The sequence below is a fragment of the Protopterus annectens genome, chromosome 16.part0 (assembly GCF_019279795.1).
Source record: "Protopterus annectens isolate FY-2018-M chromosome 16.part0, PAN1.0, whole genome shotgun sequence".
Classification (NCBI taxonomy): Eukaryota; Metazoa; Chordata; order Ceratodontiformes; family Protopteridae; genus Protopterus; species Protopterus annectens.
In genome coordinates this window covers 346,834,101-346,853,711 of record NC_056750.1, presented here as the reverse complement: position 1 = coordinate 346,853,711, position 19,611 = coordinate 346,834,101, and the positions used below count along the sequence as shown (strand labels likewise).

Sequence of the window (19,611 nt, the reverse complement as noted above, 5' to 3'; positions counted from 1 at the left end):
AAACGTCTTTATTGAAAAATAAATAGATGAGTGCTTTTGCCCTTACACAAGCTTCATCAGCTCTAAGTCCAGTTTACATGATGTGCTGTATTTATCTGCTTTAACACAGAGATCATTGTTAATTAACTCAAGCTGGGGTCATGAATGTAAAGTATGTCATAGGCTGTTCATCCAAGCTGCAGTAGGATAAGTCTCATCTTTCATCCCTGTTTTGCCTATCTACTCCTATTGGCAGCTAATAGGTTGTAGTTTATGTGCTATATTCCTACCCTATGTGGCTAGTAACAAGTGCCTAATTTACACAAACTCTTTATTTAAATCTTGTCCCTGGCTATATATAACTATTAGTACATCATCGGGGTCTATATTAAAAGACTGAAGAGGTGTTTCAGCGAACATCTCTTGGTCGACACGTAATGAGCGAACTCTCAAAACAGCAGTTTCTTTCCCTGGGAAGGAAACCCATAGCACAAACACACACACTTTAAAACATAACAATGTGGGGGGCTGTGCCCCCCACCTCCCCTAACTAAATATACCAAGTCCGAGATCGCATTACAGTGAGGAAAGGGGCAAACACACTTGGATGGCCAAGCGATTTCTTTCCCAGGGAAATAAATCGCTGTTTTGAGCGTTCGCTCATTACATGTCGACCAAGAGGTGTTCCCTGAAACACCTCTTCGGTCTTTTAATATAGACCCCATCATTGTCTCTGTGATGTAATAAGGTGATACTATTTGCCATGTTTTGATGGGACAACAAGTACTAAAAAATATGTGACAACCAGGCAAATTAAAATCCAAAAGTATTATAGTGTAGTAATTATGACTGAAGTTAGTCAGGATAATCTGGCTGAACCTGTGAATGGGAGTATCTACCTTGTATCCTTTATTTCAGGGGGATACCACCATTTCTGTAACAGGATGAATTCGACTTTCTAATGATGTATCAGTTATAAATGTGTTTAGAGAGAAAAGAAAGGCCTCTGTACGTGCTAGGTCTAAGATAAACTGCAACATTCTATGACAGTGAACCAGTGAGGGTTAAATGAGAAAAGAGATAACTAACTTCTGTTTCAGTTTGTTTCATCTAAATGATTTCAAAACAGGAACATTATAAGAGGGTGTCAGTAACATGTGACATTGTCCTAGTTGCTGCAGTAGTAATCATTATAAAACAGCAAAGTGTAGTTCCCACCATGGGAATCAGTGAGCCTCCAGTAAGTCTGCCTTGTACCAGTGCCTGTTGCAAACAAATCTTTGCAGAGATGTCTAGGGAGAGTGGAAAAATATGCAACTGTACGAATTGTCTAGTCCTTGATAGTATACTGAATTTACTTGATCATTTTGTATAAGCAAGATGGTAATCCATCTATAATTGAAACGAGTAGGAAATAATTCATAGATTAACACATTACAAACAAAACATATATGTGTTCATACATACACACACACACACACACACACAAACACACACACGTAATAAATGACAGATTTTGGCCACAAGACTTTTAACGGTTAATAAATGAATTAAGAAAGCCGTGCAAATACTGATTTTACATATATATATGTATATGTATATGTGTGTATATATATATATATATATATATATATATATATATATATATATATATGTATATGTCTACTTCAGAAGATCGACAGACCATTTGGTCGACAGCTCATTTGGTCGACAACCAGTATTTAAGGCACTTAACAGGGATTCCCCCCCCCCTCCCCAATGTTGTGCTACCCTGGAGTTGATATATATAGTTAGGGGGGGTGGGGGGGCACAGCCTCCCACATTGGGGGTGTGGGGGGGAAAGCCCCCCACCTATTTTCACTTAAAAGCATGAAAATACAAGAAAAACTACACATTTTAAATGAAAATAGGTGGGGGTCTTTGCCCCCCCCCCTAACTATATATATATCAACTCCAGGGTCGCACAACATTGGGGAGGGGGGCAAATCCCTGTTAAGTGCCATGAATACTGGTTGTCGACCAAATGAGCTGTCGACCGAATGAATGTCGATCAAATGGTCTGTCGATCTTCTGAAGTAGACCCATATATATATATATATATATATATATATATATATATATATATATATATATATATATAGGTTGCCACATACACAGAAATAAAATAAAAATACAGAAAAAAAAACTTAAGCTCCAGATACCAAAATTCCCTGGCTACAACACTGCCGCTAGCCATCTCAAGTTAGATAAATTAATAACTAGCACTCACAAATGGGTCCACAAAAACAAAACCACATCAACTTTTTGCAGACCCTTGGTGTTTGTCATATGTATCATCATTCTTTTGCTGGCCTGGAGACAACAAGTAGTTAAACCAGTTTTTGCTCGTCATAGCAGCAGTAGAAATTGCTATTCATATTCAAGTCTGCTTACACTCCTTGACTGCACTCATCTGTGACTTTGTCATATGCAAGTCATGAAATCAATTAGAAAGTACAATATTAGATCTTAAAACAAAAGACAGTTCCTTGTCTTTCATTATGGTTTGTTAAGCTGCAGAATATGCCTTGCTAACTTTGGTAGATGCTCTCTTTTCTTAATTGCTGTAGAACTCTGGAAATCCACCACAGTTAAGATATTCCCTGTTCTCTTATGTACAAAAATACAAAAAACACACATTCCTAAGACATGAGAATCGAGCAATAAATGTAGACAAGCAAGCGAGAGAAGAGGTATTACATTTTTAACTGAGCAAACTTAGAGTGGCATTACCCTTGCCATCACTAGAATGTATGTGGATTTTGCAACAAAAGAAGGGCAGTACGAGGGTAGAATGTAATTTTGTATGTACTTTATTCACCACAGTAAGTAAAACTAGTGTCTTGGTGCATCTAGTTGTAGTAAAATGTATACCTGAAATATACAATATGAAAATGTATACGTTCCAGTTCAGTGTTACTAAACATGGATGCAAAGGTAAAACAAAGACAGTAAACTATAAAATAAAAGAGTATAAGCTATAAATAAATGATAGTGAAAAATTGGTTCTGTTCAGTACCACAAGAAGTCAGCACAGTGGCAGTAATAGGCTAAAATGAGATCCACTCTAAGGAATGAACAGATCTTCAGAGAAGTTGTAAAACCGCTAAACTTAGACACCCTCAACCACCTTGGTAGCATATTTAATAGGGGCAGTCTTTGTATATTGTATAAAAAAATAAGAAAAGTGAATTGTGGGTACCCACATCCTCAGGAATAGTATCACAGTCAAAAATACTCCATAATGAAACCCAGCCCAAAATAGTCAAGTAAGTACTTTCATCTTTAATAATTTAGTCATCTTCAAAACAAAAACATACTACCAACAATATCCTTAATGTAATCTTCTAAACCCATCCATATTTTCAAAATGAAACATTCATTTTTAGCTTTCATTCCTTTTTAACAAGCATTTAATGTTAATGACATCATTCAGTCCTGGAAATGTTGTGGCATTTAACTTAAACTGCCATATTAACTCTTTCTTTTCAAGTAAGCTATTAATATAACCTCCTCTAATAAGATCCCAGTCTTTTGAATGGGATATTATTCTTGAGGCAGTGGGTACCCACAGTTCATTTTTCTTATTTTTGGTGATTGAATGTACTAACTTTGTTTGATGTTTTCTACATTTTCTCTTGTGCTTTGTGTATAGGAATGCTTGAGCTGCTCCCCCGTAACAGACAGGAGTCTCTGGGTGACTGAAGTTGGGGAACGAGCCAACCAATAGCAAGCCAAAAAGCTATTAGGAAGAAGAGACCCATGTTGTGTAAGGACAGATAAACTGTAACTAGAAGTTATGATCCACTATGGGATAGACAGCTACTTCAAAGCTGGCATAATAAGCTGGTATCTGGTACCCTACCAAGTAGCTGGAACATGTACTTCTAATGTAGCTGCAAGTGTTTAAGTTGGTATCTTTGTAAGTAAGTGAGTAGCCTGGCCATAGAGTGCTGAACTAGCTGATAGCAGTTACGTTCAGTCATGAAACTCTAGGTACAGGGCATTGCATTAGTCCCACTGGGAGGAAACCAGGGGTTGTACCACTATAGCAAGGTGTGCAGGATGAACCATGTGCTCAGTAGGAGTGATTGTCCCTGGGTATAAAAAGGAGGATTTGACAACAGCAGAGGCTGGGTCCTTAATTTTTTTTTTTTTTTATGTCAAGGACAACACCCAACTTCAACACTGACAGCATGGCTGTTGCATAGTGTTGGGAGAGAAAATTAGAGCAGACTAATTCCTCAAGTAGGTGTTTATAGCCACAGTTACTGTCTTCAGGGTATTGTGCATCAAATGATTGGCTGATTGGCTATGTCCAGTTATAACTACCTTCCAAATCATAAGGTAGCTTGTTATCAAGACACATTCCTGGGGAAAGGAGAAGTATAGTTATATTTCATCAGCATAAGTTTGACTGTGTACTATCTTCTAGAGGAAGCATATATACAGTGAATAGCTGGCACGCTGCACTGCAGTATGCTAGAAGTAACAGACTAGGAGGTGGAGGAATTAACCCCTGATATAACTGTCTGAAAAAAGCAGAGACATAAGAGGTAAATCAGTTCAGAACCATACCTGAAATGCAGCAGGATTGCAAATACTCTGAACAGATTGCACAATCTACTTATCAAAACCAGACAAGATCCAAGAGGACTGAAATGGAGTATTAATGCAGATCACTTGCTGTAAAAGGTAATTAAAAACCCTAGAATGGGATATATTGGTTTGGTGTCCAGATTGAAAGCAAGACTGGAAAGGATGGTCCAAGTCATTCTCCATAAATAAGCCCAGCTGTGCATAAATTACTTTCTCCAAAACTTTACCCAAAAAGGGAAGGTTGGAGATATGTCTGCAGTTGTCCAGATTGTCAGAGACTAAATTAATCTTTTTAAGGATAGGAGCAGCAGAAATTTCCTTTGAGATTTTTATGGTAATCATTTGAAATTCCAAGACCTGTTAGTGTGAGTCCTGGAATAGTGAGAGACTGTATGACCAAAAATATAGACTTGCATATACCAAGTCTGAGATTGGTGTTCTTCTGAATGTTTGCTTTTCTCTGTGGTATGACTATCTCTGGGTTGGTATATATTAAGGGATGTAGAGAGCTTGCTTCTCACATCGAGAGGTGCAGGGGGGACTTGCATGCCCCCTGCAAAAAACAAAGCAGTCTTTAATTTTTCCTGTTTTATTTTTTTAGTTTTTTCATTCAGGGGCTTGTGTTTACAAGTGTTAGCATTTCAGTAGAGATCCAGATTGTTTTTCCATCTGTTCTAAAGCTAGGTGATTACTGTCTGGCACAGATAACTAAACTTAAATACATTCTATTCTAAAGGCATCCTCTAAATTTCTTTAAGATCCAGGCATGTATGTTTCTGCATTACACAGATATTGTGTATACATATTGTCCAGTCCATCTACTCGACCTGTAATGGCTACACAAACAGTTAGGTGTCCTTAAAGTAGAAGTGTAAGCTTAAACTGAATTTAGTTTAATGACCGATTATATATCACTAATTATTTGAAAAATTCAGCCCAAACTGAAAATGCATCAGTTCCACCTGGCAGACTAAACAAAATCTCAAAGACATTGTTCATAGCTTATTTGCATTCAGGTTTATATTGTAACATCGAAGTCTCAAAACTTTGAATGCTACAATATCGAAACCACTACATCGAAAGCAGAAAATAGCGAAGCAGCGGAACATCGATATCTTGCCTAGGGCAAGATTTTGGTGGGCCGTTCCGCGGCTTCGCTATTTCCTCCTCTGTGGTGTGATAGTTATGGACCTTGGGGTTAGGAAGCTGGTTAAGGTAAGTGGATAGGTAGTACTATATGTATGGTTTAGTGTAGGGTTTACAGGTAGGGTTTTGTAAAGTGTATGTGTGTGTATTTAGTTTGTTTAGGTATAGCTCCTCAGGGAAAGTGTACGATAGTTACGGACCTTAGGGTTAGGGAGCGGGTTAAGGTAAGTGGATAGGTAGTACTGTATGTATGGTTTAGTGTAGGGTTAGAAGTAGGGTTTTGTAAAGTGTATGTGTGTGGATTATTTAAGTTTTGGTGTGCTTGTGTTGTGTGTGTGTTTCTCGGAACAGCAAATTCTTTTCCCTTGGAAAAAATTTGCTGTTCTGAGCATTCGATGTTATCACATTTAAAACTTCCAAGTTCAAGGTTATGGTGCTCAATATTTTGGAAGTTCGATTATGTGATATAAACCGTAGCATTCACCCTTGCTTTGTCTTGCAATTACCATCCATACACAACCCTTTTTTCCTATTTTTGCACATGGGGTCGGGGTGTCACTTCAGTGACAATCATCTAGAGCCAAGGTTTACACCACTGGGTGGCTAGCCCTGCCACAGTAGTTCTTCCACACCACACACTCGCACTCACACCTATGGCCAATCCACCTACCGGATGTCTTTGGAATGTGGGAGGAAACCCACGTGAACACAGGGAGGACTTGCAGGCTCCGCACAGAAGGCACCCCAGTCGAGAATCGAACCATGGAACCTCTTGTTGTGAGGCAGCAACGCTATCCACTTCACCACTGTGTCGCCCTAACCATAATCTAAAATAATTACATTTCATAAATAGAATCTGGGCGGTAGCCTTTTATAATCTCTTTCTTTTCACATTTTGAAAGTATGCAGATAAGTTTGTAATTCCTCATTTCAGCATACAGTGGATCAATTCAGCATACAATCGATCAAGAAGTTAAAATTTTGTTTGCTGTTACTGCAGCCCACTTAAGAATAAGCATAGCTCTTTCCTTCTCATTTGAACAAAATATAGTAATGCAAGGAAGAGACTGTTGCAGTAATCCAAGGAATATGCATGTCCAGTTTAGTGTGGGTAGGACTGAAGAATAAATGAAGACCAAGTGTGTTATGCTTGTGTTTCTTTGTTGAAACTGTTTTTTGTCTCATGGTGAAAATTAAACCATGTTTAGATGTAAAATGGGACACTGCTGCTACAGCATATATTTGAGCCTGCATGATGCTTATGATAGCCCATAAAATATTGATGCTACAGTTTACAGAACTAATTCATATCCTAGGTAATTTTTCACCATTTTATGTTTTACAAGTCCTTGTATTACCTTCGGGCACAACAGTGGTGCAGCGGTTAGCATTGCCCCCTCACAGCAAGAGGTTCTCTGGTTCGATTTTCGGATGGGGTGCCTTCTGTGCGGAGTCTGCATGTCCTCCCTGTGTTCACGTGGGTTACCTCTGGGTGCTTCGGTTTCCTTCCAATTTCCAAAGACATACAGTAGGTGGATTGGACACTCTAAATTGGCCATAGGTATAGGTGTGCGTGTGTGTAAGTGTGGTGTGCTCGACCCCATGTGTATACATGGGAGGAGGGTTGGATGCTGGTCTAGCAACCCAACCCCATAAAACACATAACTGCCATGGAAACAGTGAGTGCTGGAGAGCATTCGTTGCCCAATGTTCTGATTAGCATGGGAATGGATAGATGGATGGTAGTACCTCCTGTTCAGAATTGTTTCCACTGTTTTGAATTTTGAGTAGAGTAGTGAAGTTGACATTTCACTTAATGTTGCATTGTTTAACTTCATTTAATTTAAATCCATCTCTACGAAGTTTGCAAGTACATGTTTGGCTGTTTTTATTAACAATCCCGTGCTTGCTTTTGTTTGCAGGATTGCCGAGTTTAATTGCTCATTGGGTGAACCAAAGATAAGCCTGCAGAAGCTTCGAAAGTTGTCCTTTAATGGTGAGTTTTGTAAGCTGTGGCCACAGGAGACACTTAATGCTTCTTGTTAGTTTTCTGTTTTTGTGCAACCTACCACCTGTTACTCCGTTCTCCATCTTGTGTGTACCTCCTTTGTTTCAGAATTCTGCTTAGGCTTGTGCAAATCTACTTACTGTATAACTGACACATGAGGCCACAGTGAGTGTGAATTCATAATCTGTCTTATGGCTGTGGATTGAGGAGCAAAGTTATTTTTTTCTATAGATCTGTGCCGTGGTGCTTGCGTGAAGTACTGTGTTCTCTAGTGTGTGTACTTAGGTAGGGGTTCTGTTCTCACTGCAGTCAAGTGTGTGTGTGTGTGTGTGTGTGTGTGTGTATGTGTGTGTGTGTGTGAGTGTGTGTGTGTGTGTGTGTGTGTGTGTGTGTGTGTGTGTGTGTGTGTGTGTGTGTGTGTGTGTGTCTACTCAGCAGAGTAGACATGCTATCTTACAGTTACTTCTCCAATGGCATGGCTTGCTAGCCTGGGCAGTCATTAACAAATACAGTTCTGTGTATTGACTGGAATATCTATGGTATTATATTGGGATGAAATGGCTAGGTTTGAAATGACATCCAGGTCGATAGCCTAGTAACCTCCTGTGATCCTACTGTAACTTTACTACTGCTGTCTGTATGTGTGCTTAGGTTTTCCCACGTCTCAAAAACGTGGGGAGGTGAGTTGATGTTTGAATTGCCTGGAGGTATATTTACATTGAGTATGCTTGTTTCCTTTGATAGAAATATCATTTCAAAGACTGGAACTCTCCTTATGACTGCTGCCTTGCATGAACAGGCTTTGGCTCCTTGCAGCCCTAAGTTGCATAAGATAGATATTGAAAATGCATGCATAGATAACTGTGTTTTTGAACATTGTGTTATAAGAGGCTAGTAAAAAGGCAGCAAAGATGGCAATACAACATAAGCTAAAGTTTAAAAGGATGAATGAACACACTGAAAAAAAATCTGCTTTGGGAGCCTACTTAGTGATATTTTATTTAAATTTAGTTGTAAGTGCTTTTGTCTGCTCCTTGGGCTTTGTCAGACACAGGCAGGAGACATTTTTACTGTAATATATTTATTTTTGTGATTAAAATCTTGTTTTGATAACATTAAAGCTGAAAAAGAGTTAGCAAAAAGGCTCAAGATGGTGTGAAAGGGAGGCAGACTTGAAAAATTGTGTACAGAGTCAGGAATACTGGTGAGCAAATGAGTGTAACTAAGGAAATGAGCAGGGATACAGGATGTTAATTGCCTAGACATAGTAAGACCTTGTTTAAATTTATTTCTGATGGCTACCAAAAAAGCAGCTACTAGAAAATGGAAATCAAAGTCTAAGCCAACTATGCTTGAAGTATTGAATATTGTAACATAGCTAAAAGAACAGGAAGTGGGATCTTTAGAAATGGGTAGGAGTAAATTACATAGAAAAAATGGAAGTTGTGGGAACAATACATGCAGAAAAATATTTTGGAAGAGGAATGAGGTTTGAGAGAAGGCAAGACGTTTTAGAATGTTGTTTTAATTATACGGTATAAAGCAATGTATATGTGTGTATATATATATATATATATATATATATATATATATATATATATATATATATAAAACATTTGAAATGTGAACTTGTTAATATGGTTTGATTACTTTTACATATAACTGTAAGTTTTTCTATGTCACAAGTGATAGTTCAGTAAAGGTGTTCTAAAAAAAGATGGTGTGAAAGGGCTTTTTAAGCTACACTACAGAAAGAAGGAAGGGGGATGGGACAGAAGCAGCAAAGCTGGGCAGATCTCAAGGTAGATTACAGAAGGCTGAAATAAAGAATGAATGCTTTATTTCATCCTTTACAAGATGGGCAGAACAGAACTGAAAAACAGTAGATAAATACCAGAATGGAGAGAAAGGAAGTTCAGAGGAAACTGGCTGCTCTTATATAGAATGTAGTACAAGGACCAGATTGGCTACCAAACAGCCTCCACAGAAATATGACCAGTGTGTTTGCAAGAACCACTGATAGAGGTGACACTGCCTAGTGTCTGATGACAGAAAGGCATCAGTAGTGGTACCTTTATACGAGGCTGGGGAGGGTGCAGAATAAAATGCTGCAACACACAGGCTTGTTAGTGTAACAGCAGTGGCAGGGAAAGTCATGTAGAAATGAATTCCTGAAACTATCTCCTTTGGCTGCTGCAATCCAGTGGAGGATAAAATCACAAACATGAACACACACACCTCTAGAAAAACAGAAAGTTCGTCCTCATTTAACAAGTATAACCTTCCAGTTACAGTTTAAAGCCTAAACGGGACCACAGTATTATACCATAATATAAAAATATTTTCTTTTTGGTTCAGTACTTGTTTTACAGCCCCCATCTTAACTATTCTTAAACTTTTTCTAATTAATTGAAAAGAGTCCACGCAACTCACACGCTTTTGTGCTTTAAATGATAGGGAGAATTTTAAAACAGTTTTAAAAAAAGTTGTCTGAAGCATTAATTTGTATATATCTTGCGATTATTTTGTTTAAAAGGTGTTTTTTCAGACATTCACATTCTGAAAAAGCATTTGTTAAAGATGAAAGTGCTAACTGTATTATGAGTAAAGTTTTGTTTTTATGATTACTACACTTTTTTTTCTAAGTTTCTTTATGTCAAACTGTTATATCCGGTGTTCCTTTACTAACTTGCCTTTATGCCCAAAGTTGTTACAGTGTCCAGTTCAAACCAGTCTGTCATCTTGCTGGTGCTCTTCATACAATATTCTAAAGGGAGGTGCACACACAGACGCTCGTTCCTTCTTATCCTAGCCAGCTCTGCAGCACCAGGGCTTATTACCAAATTTAGGTGAGCAATAGTCTTTTTAGTTTCATCCTGTGAAGGGTGATACTTTTGAATGTTTCTATAGAAAATAAATAGCTCACCACGGTACTTTGCCAGAGGCTGTTCTGATTCAAGCTGATATTCAAAACAAACTGTTGAAATGTGGTTTAGTTACTAGGCAAGCATTCCAACAGACCAGTGAGGAGCCTAGCCAGATTTTTCATCTGTACCAGAGCACTGTTTGGTTGTGACTTTCTCAGACTTGCACAGTAGCAAATTGAGACAAGAAGAATCAAACCCTGGGCTACTGGAAACAGCTTGTTAACTACTTGTAGATTTAATCCTGTGTGCTAACTACTATATATTTTTTTAGATAATTCATGAATTGTACTTAAGGAAGTATATGTAGATGTGCTTAAAAATACAAAGAAAAAATTCAAGTGATAGTGTACCATTAATCTTTGGTTTGTTGAGGCCTTTCTGCTTTAGGCTTGGTTTTGAAACTATTCAATGAGCATTGAGTTGCTTAGAGAAAATATTTTCCTTCACAGTCAGAGCAGCATTCTAATCATGATGCTCATAATACTGCTGTGCTGTTGGAATGTAATGACCAGTTATTACTGCAGTACAAAATACAAGTGTTGTGATCAGTCCATCTATCATAACTTTGTTATTACTTGGAGTTCAAGAATATTACAAGAAAGTCTTTGCTTTTGAAGTAAATTCCATCTGTTGTTGTGCTATACATGGGGATAAGCTTACCACAACAGTGCATCACTTTATTTGAAGCGTCAACATCTGTACTGTGTTTTTTTAAACAGTTCCATTATCTGTTGATCCTTATTGTGATACCTTTTAGTGCATTAGCTTCACTGTCTATAACTTAAACAAGAAATAAGCAGTCATATGGTGTAGCTGAGAAACTGGAACCTTTGGCTATGTTCTTCAGTTTCTGCAGTGTAACATTTTCAAAGCTTTATCCCCAATTTAATTTTGCTGTTGGCTTTGAGTTTTTGTAATTTCATTTTTGTTCTCTGAATTAATACTTTTGGTAGCAAATGTAGCTGAAAGTTAATCTCAGCTGCAACTGTTTGCTGTTATTGGGCTTTGATTAATTTTGCTGCAGCCTAGGTGAAGATGTTTGTATGTGTGTGTTGTAGCCTCTGTGGCAAGAAAATTACAGCTTTCCATATACTAATAGTTTAATACCAGCAAAAAGCATAATTATCTATATGACGTCCATTTAATACCCACCTAACTGCCACCAATTAATGTGATGTCGAGATAAATATTCCACTGAACTGCCACCAAATAATGTGATGTTTCCCACTATCCTGGGTCAGTAACTAAGGAGCTTCAATCCTCACTACTGACTCTAGTGTGAGACTCTCACTTAATCAGGAGTTGTTGTTTGTCGTTGTTTGTCTTTTCGGCTTTTCCCGGTTAGGGGTCGCCACAGCGGAACTCCGGTCTACTAATGATTGGCAGTAGATTTTGTTTTTATGGTGCTGAGTTGCCAGCCCAACGCCCAACCTTCAGCGAAGGCACGCCCATTCACACATGTCTTTCCCCCTAAGAGCACAACAGGAACATGCTCTAAAACCTGGGACTGGACTGTATAAGTTCATAGGTGTGTACTAGGCTAATGGCCCTGGAGCCTTTACAATCCTAGCTCATAGGATTACCCGGCATCGTGCCACCCGACCTTAGTTCCTAGTGCCTCTGTTGAGTAGAGGCAATGGATTGATCCCCAGGGTGAATTTTTTATTTCCCATCCACTCATCAAGATTTCTCTTGAAGAGGGCCAGTGAAGTGCTCTGCTTGACATATATGGGAAGTCTATTCCATAGCATGGGCAGTCTCTGGGTTATGAACCTGTCCCTCCATCATGTTCTGTTGATTGTGGTAATGAGGTTGAGGTCTCTGGAGCGTGTGGTGCAGAGGGATTGCGATATTTTTAGATGTAGCATTTCTAACAGAGCTGGGTCAGACATGGCTTTGTAAGTCAAGTAAAGATTGCCTCTAAGTAGGCGATATGAGACAGAGAAGAGTTTTTTGAGTCCGTCCATATAGGTCAATTGTTTAAAGCCTAGGATCCTCTTTGTGAGGTGCCTCTCCAGTTGTTGCAGGTGTCTAGTGAGGTACATGCCAAATGGGACATTGTACTCAATGATTGGCCTAATGAGGGAAGAGTAGAGGGAGACAATGACCTCTGTCTTCCTGGATATAGAACCCTTATTAATGAGATGTGCCACATAGAAGGACTTTCTGACCACAGTGGCAACGTGATGGCCAAAAGAGAGGTTGCTGTCAACCTGGGTTCCCAGATCTCTTAGAACGCCTTCTGTGTTCAGTGGACTACTATCAATGTGGTAATTCAAGGGAACCAGGTTTTTCCCCAAGGGGGATGATGACACATTTTTTTGTCATTGAGCTTAAGGTCATGGTTCTGACACCAGTCGGTCTCAGTGAGGCCTTACTGTAGGATGTCAACATCACTTGGGAAGTTAATAATAGCTCCCAACTTGCAATCGTCTGCGAACTTTGTCAGCCAGAGTCCCTTTGTGTTGGCCTGGACTTCAGAGAAGTAGATACCAAACAGGAGAGGACCCAGAACCAAACCCTGTGGGACTCCACTCATGACTGGTCGGCAGTCTGACTTGGAGTCAGCTACTTTCACACTGTGGGTTCTATCTGTGAGCCAGTTTGCAACCCACCTAGTGATGTAGGGGTTGATGCCTAGATTAGTGAGTTTTTCTGTGATTCCTGAGTGGGGAATGTTATCAAAGGCCGTGGCCAGATCAAGGTAGGCTGTATGAACCACCTTGCCTTCATCCACAGCTCTGGTGACTGACTCAAAGAAGTCGACCAAGTTGAGTAGGCATGATCTACCCTTCACAAAACCAAACTGTGTAGGATCCAGAGTTTGGAGATTCCCTATATCCTTGTTTGTTAGGTTGTTGATGATGCGTTCCATAGCTTTGCATATCAGACTCATCAGGCTAATTGGGTGATAATTCCCGGGGTCTGTAGTCGCTCCTCATTTGTGGAGAGGGATGACTGTAGCAGTGCGCCATTCGGTAGGGACAAAGACTGAGGTGAGGCTGTGATTGAACAGGGCACACAGGTGAGGTGCCAGTTCACTCTGTAGTTCATGTAGAACACAGCCAGGGATATTGTCAGGTCCCATAGAAGCTGTATTCTTGGTGTTGGACAGTGCTGTTTTAACCTGTGCAGCAGTAATACTGGGTGCCTGGCAATCTACTGGTATTGTGATTGACTCTTGGGGGGGGGGGTAAAGTTAGCACTGAATCTGTCGGCCAGTATATTTTGCAATATCTGTTGGCTCGGTATAGGCGGTACCATTGTGCAGTAGCTCAGAGCAAATCTGGGTATTGCCATAGAGATTCTTTACATAACTATAAAAGACCTTCTTGTTGTCTTTACTATCTGCTGCAATTCTGTTTTCATAGCTAGCTTTAGAGGATTTGATGAGGGATCTCAACCTTTTGTTGAGGCTGATAAGGGAGTTTTTCTGGTCTTGGGACTCCACCTTATTCTGCATCAGTTTCCTCCTTCTGTTGTAGTGTTTGTTTATGGCAGGGGACCACCAGATTGGCTTTCTTTTTTTTTCTTTCTTTTTTTTTTTTTTTTGAGGAGAGCGTCTTGGTTCTGTTGGGTATGGCAAGATCCATGCATTTGTGTACATGTTCGTACAGTGCATTGGTGTATGATTCTGCAGTCATACAACTATTCTCCATTTGCATGGGTGCCATGAAGTTAGCCACCTCTGTTTTTAGAAGCCCAAAGTTAGCTTTGGAGAAGTTTTTCGTGGTGGTTACCTTTGTTGGGGGAGGGGTGTGGATTTCCAAGGAGATTAGTTTGTGGTCAGATCTAAGCAGGGAGGAGTTGACTACTGGTGGAGAGCAACGGTAGCCCATGTTAGTAATGACCAGGTCAAGGATGTTGCTACCTGTAGTGGGGGGTAAGAACGAGCTGGTCCAGAGCAGTGGAATTAATGAATTCCAGAAAACATTGGGCAAGTGTATTTGTGCATCAGTAGTTTTCCCAGTTAATGGAGGGGTAGTTGAAGTCACCCAGTATGAGAGTGTTAGGTTGGACCTTAATATTCTCCAGGGTGCTTAGGAACGTGGAGTGCGAGTCTTGGGACATGGCTGGGGACCTATAGCAGACTGTGATCTGAATCGCTGTCTTACCCAATGTTAGATGCATCTGAAGTGTCTCAAATGCGTTATGTTGGGCTACCAGTCTGGAGGTGTGCGCATCCTTTATGAATATGGAAACACCACCGCCGTTGGAGCTTCAGTCCAAGTTCTGTATACTTATGTCTAACCCAAACATAGCTTCTTATTTCGCAATTCATTGCAGTGTGTCCCAGTTTGACTTCTGATACACTCATACTTAAATAAATTAAATCTCCCACATCCCAACACTTCTGAGAAAGCCTGACACAGATTTTCAGCTGTGTCCCTTCCTCAAAATAATACAGTAATGCTGCCACCAATGAGAGTGTCTTCATACCCTTTAAAGTGGTGACCAATTATGAAAATTAGATATTGAACCAAATAGTAGCAAATGACCTAAGCAGCCAGGCTTTTGGAGTGGCCCGGGAAGTTATCAAGGCAAGTAAAAGCACTCTCAAATCACGAAAGAAAAACACTGTCTAGCCACAATGCAACTTTATAAAAAAATGTTTAATATTGACCAAAATGATTAAAAATATAAAACAGTAATTCCCAATAAACATAACCCAATCACCAGGAAAATTAAATCAGTACTGTAGGACAGATATCCAACATTCAAAAAAACTCTAACTGATCTAGCTGATTAGTTATAATTTCCTAACTAACTAAAGAATACTGTCCCTGATTTAAACTAAATTACTACAACAGAGCCAAAGCAGGCTTACAGTTCTCGGTGAGTCCTTTTTGCGTATCCACTGCACAGTGCATCTGTTATCAACAGACAACTGCAACTGACAACTGACTTCTGTAACTGACAGCAGACAACTGACAACTGACTTCAGTAGGCTCTTTTTTAGACTAGCCTGCTAACTGTTCAGTTCCAATTTACATTTTATATTTTTAAATTCAACCAACAGCTGTTTTCTAAAAGTTCCTTCCTGTCTTTCAGCTTCTGACAGTAACACATAGCAGCTGACAACATTCTGATGACATCATTTGTTGATCAGCTTAATCTGAGACAGTTTGCCTTTAGAATCTCTTCACAAACCTGCACAGTTAGAAATGTAAAGAGCACTGTTCAAGTCTTTAAAACTGTCTGCTCAAACAGATCATAAATCAACGTGTAAGAACCTGTTTACAATATCATAGCTAGTCATGCTGGTATACAATACACAGGACAGTCTGAAATTACATACAAAACTTCAACCAGGCATATTAGCACAGATGACAGTGCCTAATTTCTTCACAGTCTAAATCAGACCTCCATCTGTCAGTATCACTATATAAATGCAGGAAGAATGGTGTCATATAGAGTCTGGTATTGTAACTGAAAGTTCATTGAAGTTGTTTTCCTTTCTATGTCTTTTAGAAACCTGCCATAGTGATGATATGGTTATGAATGTATTGGAAGATGCATTCAAGCATTTTTCTTTGTCTTGATTGGGTAAATGATAAGAATCAGTCATTTTAAATAGTATGGAAAGACTCCAGAAGAAGTAAAAATGCTGTTCTCTCCCTAAAGAAATGGGTGCGATTATTTCATTTGGGAGAAAAGTGCTAGTTTGGGTAATGCTTAAGGTGGATAAATTCGTATTTGTGTTATTGCTTTTGTTGGTCTTCTCTTTTCTGCTTTTGTATAATTTGTGTTATTTTATTTGTTAAAATGGGGTACTGCATTCATTTGATTTGGCATAGCCCTTTACAGCAGAGACCCAGGAATACATAAAGACTGTGGAATATTTTGAAAGACTACTTGAGCAATAACCCACGCCTGGGTGTGGGTAATGCTGGATTTACCCACGGTCGGTGTGGTTTGGTCACGAGGGCAAAGCCCAAGTGGCCAAACAAAGACAACTGTGGGTAAATCCAGCATTACCCACACCCAGAAGTGGGTTATTGCTATTTAACAATGACATTATTTAAGAAAAAAAATACTTACTTTTCTTAAATAATGGCATTGTATAATGCCTCCTTGCTGCCCTTCCGCAGCTGTCCAGTATTCTGCGACAGTTCTGATGTACTGCGTATGGTTACACAGTACATCTGAACTGTGTGTGTGGAAGCAACGGAGAAAGGAAGATCTCCGTTACTTTCAAAAACTTGTCTTGCTATGTTAAACTCGTTTAACATAGCGAGATAGCTTTAACAAAAAGCAACGGGGAAAGGAAGATCTCCGTTGCTTTTTTTAAAGATATCTTGCTATGTTAAACTCATTTAACATAGCGAGATAACAGCAACGGAGCTCTTCCATTCTCCGTTGCTGTCCAAAAAAAAAAAAAAAAAGACTTATACTAATGGAAAAAGTCCGGGCGACCGGACTTTTTCCATTAGTATAAGTCTTTGATTTACAACGTGCATGCTGACCAGTCAGCGTGCACGTTTTGGAATATTAATGGGGGGTCGTTGTATAATATTTATATTTAATGTGCAACAGTGTCTTGACTTATAAGGAAAGATGTCTGTTTTACTTTGGGACATTATTTTTTGGGAATTCACAGATGTGGTTCATTGTACTTTGGAGGGTGCACAACAGTTGCTCTTTGTGTTAAGTAGATTATGACTGCCGTGAGCAAGATTGCCAGAATCACACACTTGGCAGAAACCTGTATGATGTACTGAGTATGGTCAAACCACCATCCATTTCAGCAGTACACCAAGTGCTTACTCAGATGCAGACTACAAGTCCAAGAGTAGGAGGGCATACAGCATGACAGACTTTGTGTCCTGCATAGTCTGAGAATATTTAAACATGTTTGTCAGGGGGTGCACTTATTATTAACTCTATGAGGATGTTATGGATTGAGAATATATGGTTACAGACAGTAAAGAGAGATTTGAAAACTGTCTTGGATGGGCAAACACACTGGTGTGTGTGATTTTTTTTTTCATGTATTTTATATACTATTAACCAGGTTGGCCTTACCGGATATAGTTTACAGAGGAGGACCTAGAGGAAAGAGCTCCAAACAGTAATGAAATCACAGTGTGGTTAGTAAGGATAAAAGTGTAGCTTGTAGACTAAAGTGTGATGCAAGATTATATCTTTATAAAGTTTAATAATTGTATACCGCATGAGATTAATAATCTAGTAAGAAAGATAAATTGTAGTCCATTGTTTAAAATGTCCTGTTTGCAGGACATGAACAATTTCTTTTACTTTGGCAGTAATTTCAGGTACCAGGGAGGTTGGCATAATGGTTAAGGTATTTACCTTGCATACACAAGGTGCAGGGTTTGATTCTCACATGGGGTAATTGGCTAGGCTTGAAATGACTCACTGGGCAGTTAGCCGAGTATTAATCTATGAACCTAGTCTATGAACCTAACAGAGGTGGACTGTGTAGTGTATGCTGCTGAACTGCTGTAATTGACAGCAGTGTGAATACCTGCTAAGTAAATACAAATGCTGTGCTCAGGAAAATTCGGTTAGTAAACAAACTGAGCAGTGATAGCAAATACCTCCCTATCATTTAATTGCATTAAACATATGTAAGATATCCTGTGTTGTTATAGGAGAATTGGCTACAGAAGCAATAAAATATTGCTGTCAAGAAGTTAAGTAGGAGGCTGATGACAGTGTTGCCCAAAGCTTTCTGGTGAAGTAACTCATTAAAAGTGCAAGGTGACCTGAAGCAACAAAGCTAAGCTTCCTGGCAGTGGTGCGGCACTCTGCTGACATAAGCTGGATGTCTCTATACTGTTCACATAACATAGGGCACTGTAGGAAAGTGTGTAGAGAGACTGCAAGTGGCATTGTGCTTGTGTGTATGTGTTGGTGGAAAATGCATACTGTTTAGGAAACGTTATGGGATTGTGTACAACTTAATATGCAGAGTACATATACAGCCTTACTTTGGAATTGTTATATATTTTTTTTCGTTTTGGCAGCTGTTATGATGTTTTCCTATTCTGAAAATCTAGATTTTTCTTTAGCACACATGCCTGAAACAAGTTAAGAGCATGTCAATCAAATAACAACAGCTCACATAGTGGTGTAGATAACTGCTATAGCAAATGCAAAAACAGCCGAGAGTCTGACTAGCACAACACTGTACTAAAAATAATAATAAAAAACTGTCAAGTGCTTTCGTCCTTTATTTCAGGACTTCATCAGAACATTTAGAGACAATGATTCTATCTCCTTAAGTACTACAAAATGATAGTCATGGGGCTGTTAATTAAAACTCTTATTAAATGGTCAAGAAAACGCACAGTGTCCTATTACACTACATAAAACCTAAGAAATAATACCGTAGTAAAATCAAAATACAAAACTTAAATAATAATCCTAAAAAACGTAATAGTTTAAGCCATGTCTAAGGCTTTAAACTTTAAAACAGGTGCAGTAGATATATGTTCATTAATACCTGGGAATGTAGTGACATATAACCTAAATTGCCAATGGAGTTCCTTCCTCTCTAATTTGTTCTCCCAGAACCCCTCCCCCCAATAATCTTTACCAACTACTTCAATAATACCAAACTGAAATCTTTTGCACTGGAGACTGAACAAAATATGTTTGTATAATGCATTATTAAGGTTCCCATTCTCAGTAGCGTAAATGTGTTCTTAAATCCACTTCCGAAATGGTCTCCCAGTCTTTCCTGCATAAAAATGACTGCAATCCTGGCAAACGGCTATATACACCAGACCTTTAGTCTCATAATTCCATGTTGCTAATTTAATCTTAGTAGGTGGATGTCCAGTAGTCACCCATTGTCCTTGTGAAATATATTTACAATATTTACATGCACCACAAATATAGGTCCCGTTTTCCATTAAAGTTGTTCATCATTAGAGGATACTCCAG

The 19,611-nt window shown here is 39.0% G+C and overlaps 1 protein-coding gene across 2 annotated transcripts in view; it reads left to right on the top strand.

The window, feature by feature from the left end:
- TBC1D13 (TBC1 domain family member 13) overlaps positions 1-19,611 on the top strand; it is a 1,245,864-nt gene that overhangs the window by 165,928 nt on the left and 1,060,325 nt on the right. For both annotated transcript variants that reach the window (XM_044058416.1, XM_044058417.1), the window contains exon 2: positions 7,686-7,759. In XM_044058416.1, the coding sequence (XP_043914351.1) occupies positions 7,686-7,759 (74 nt within the window). The remainder of the gene's footprint in view (positions 1-7,685; positions 7,760-19,611) is intronic.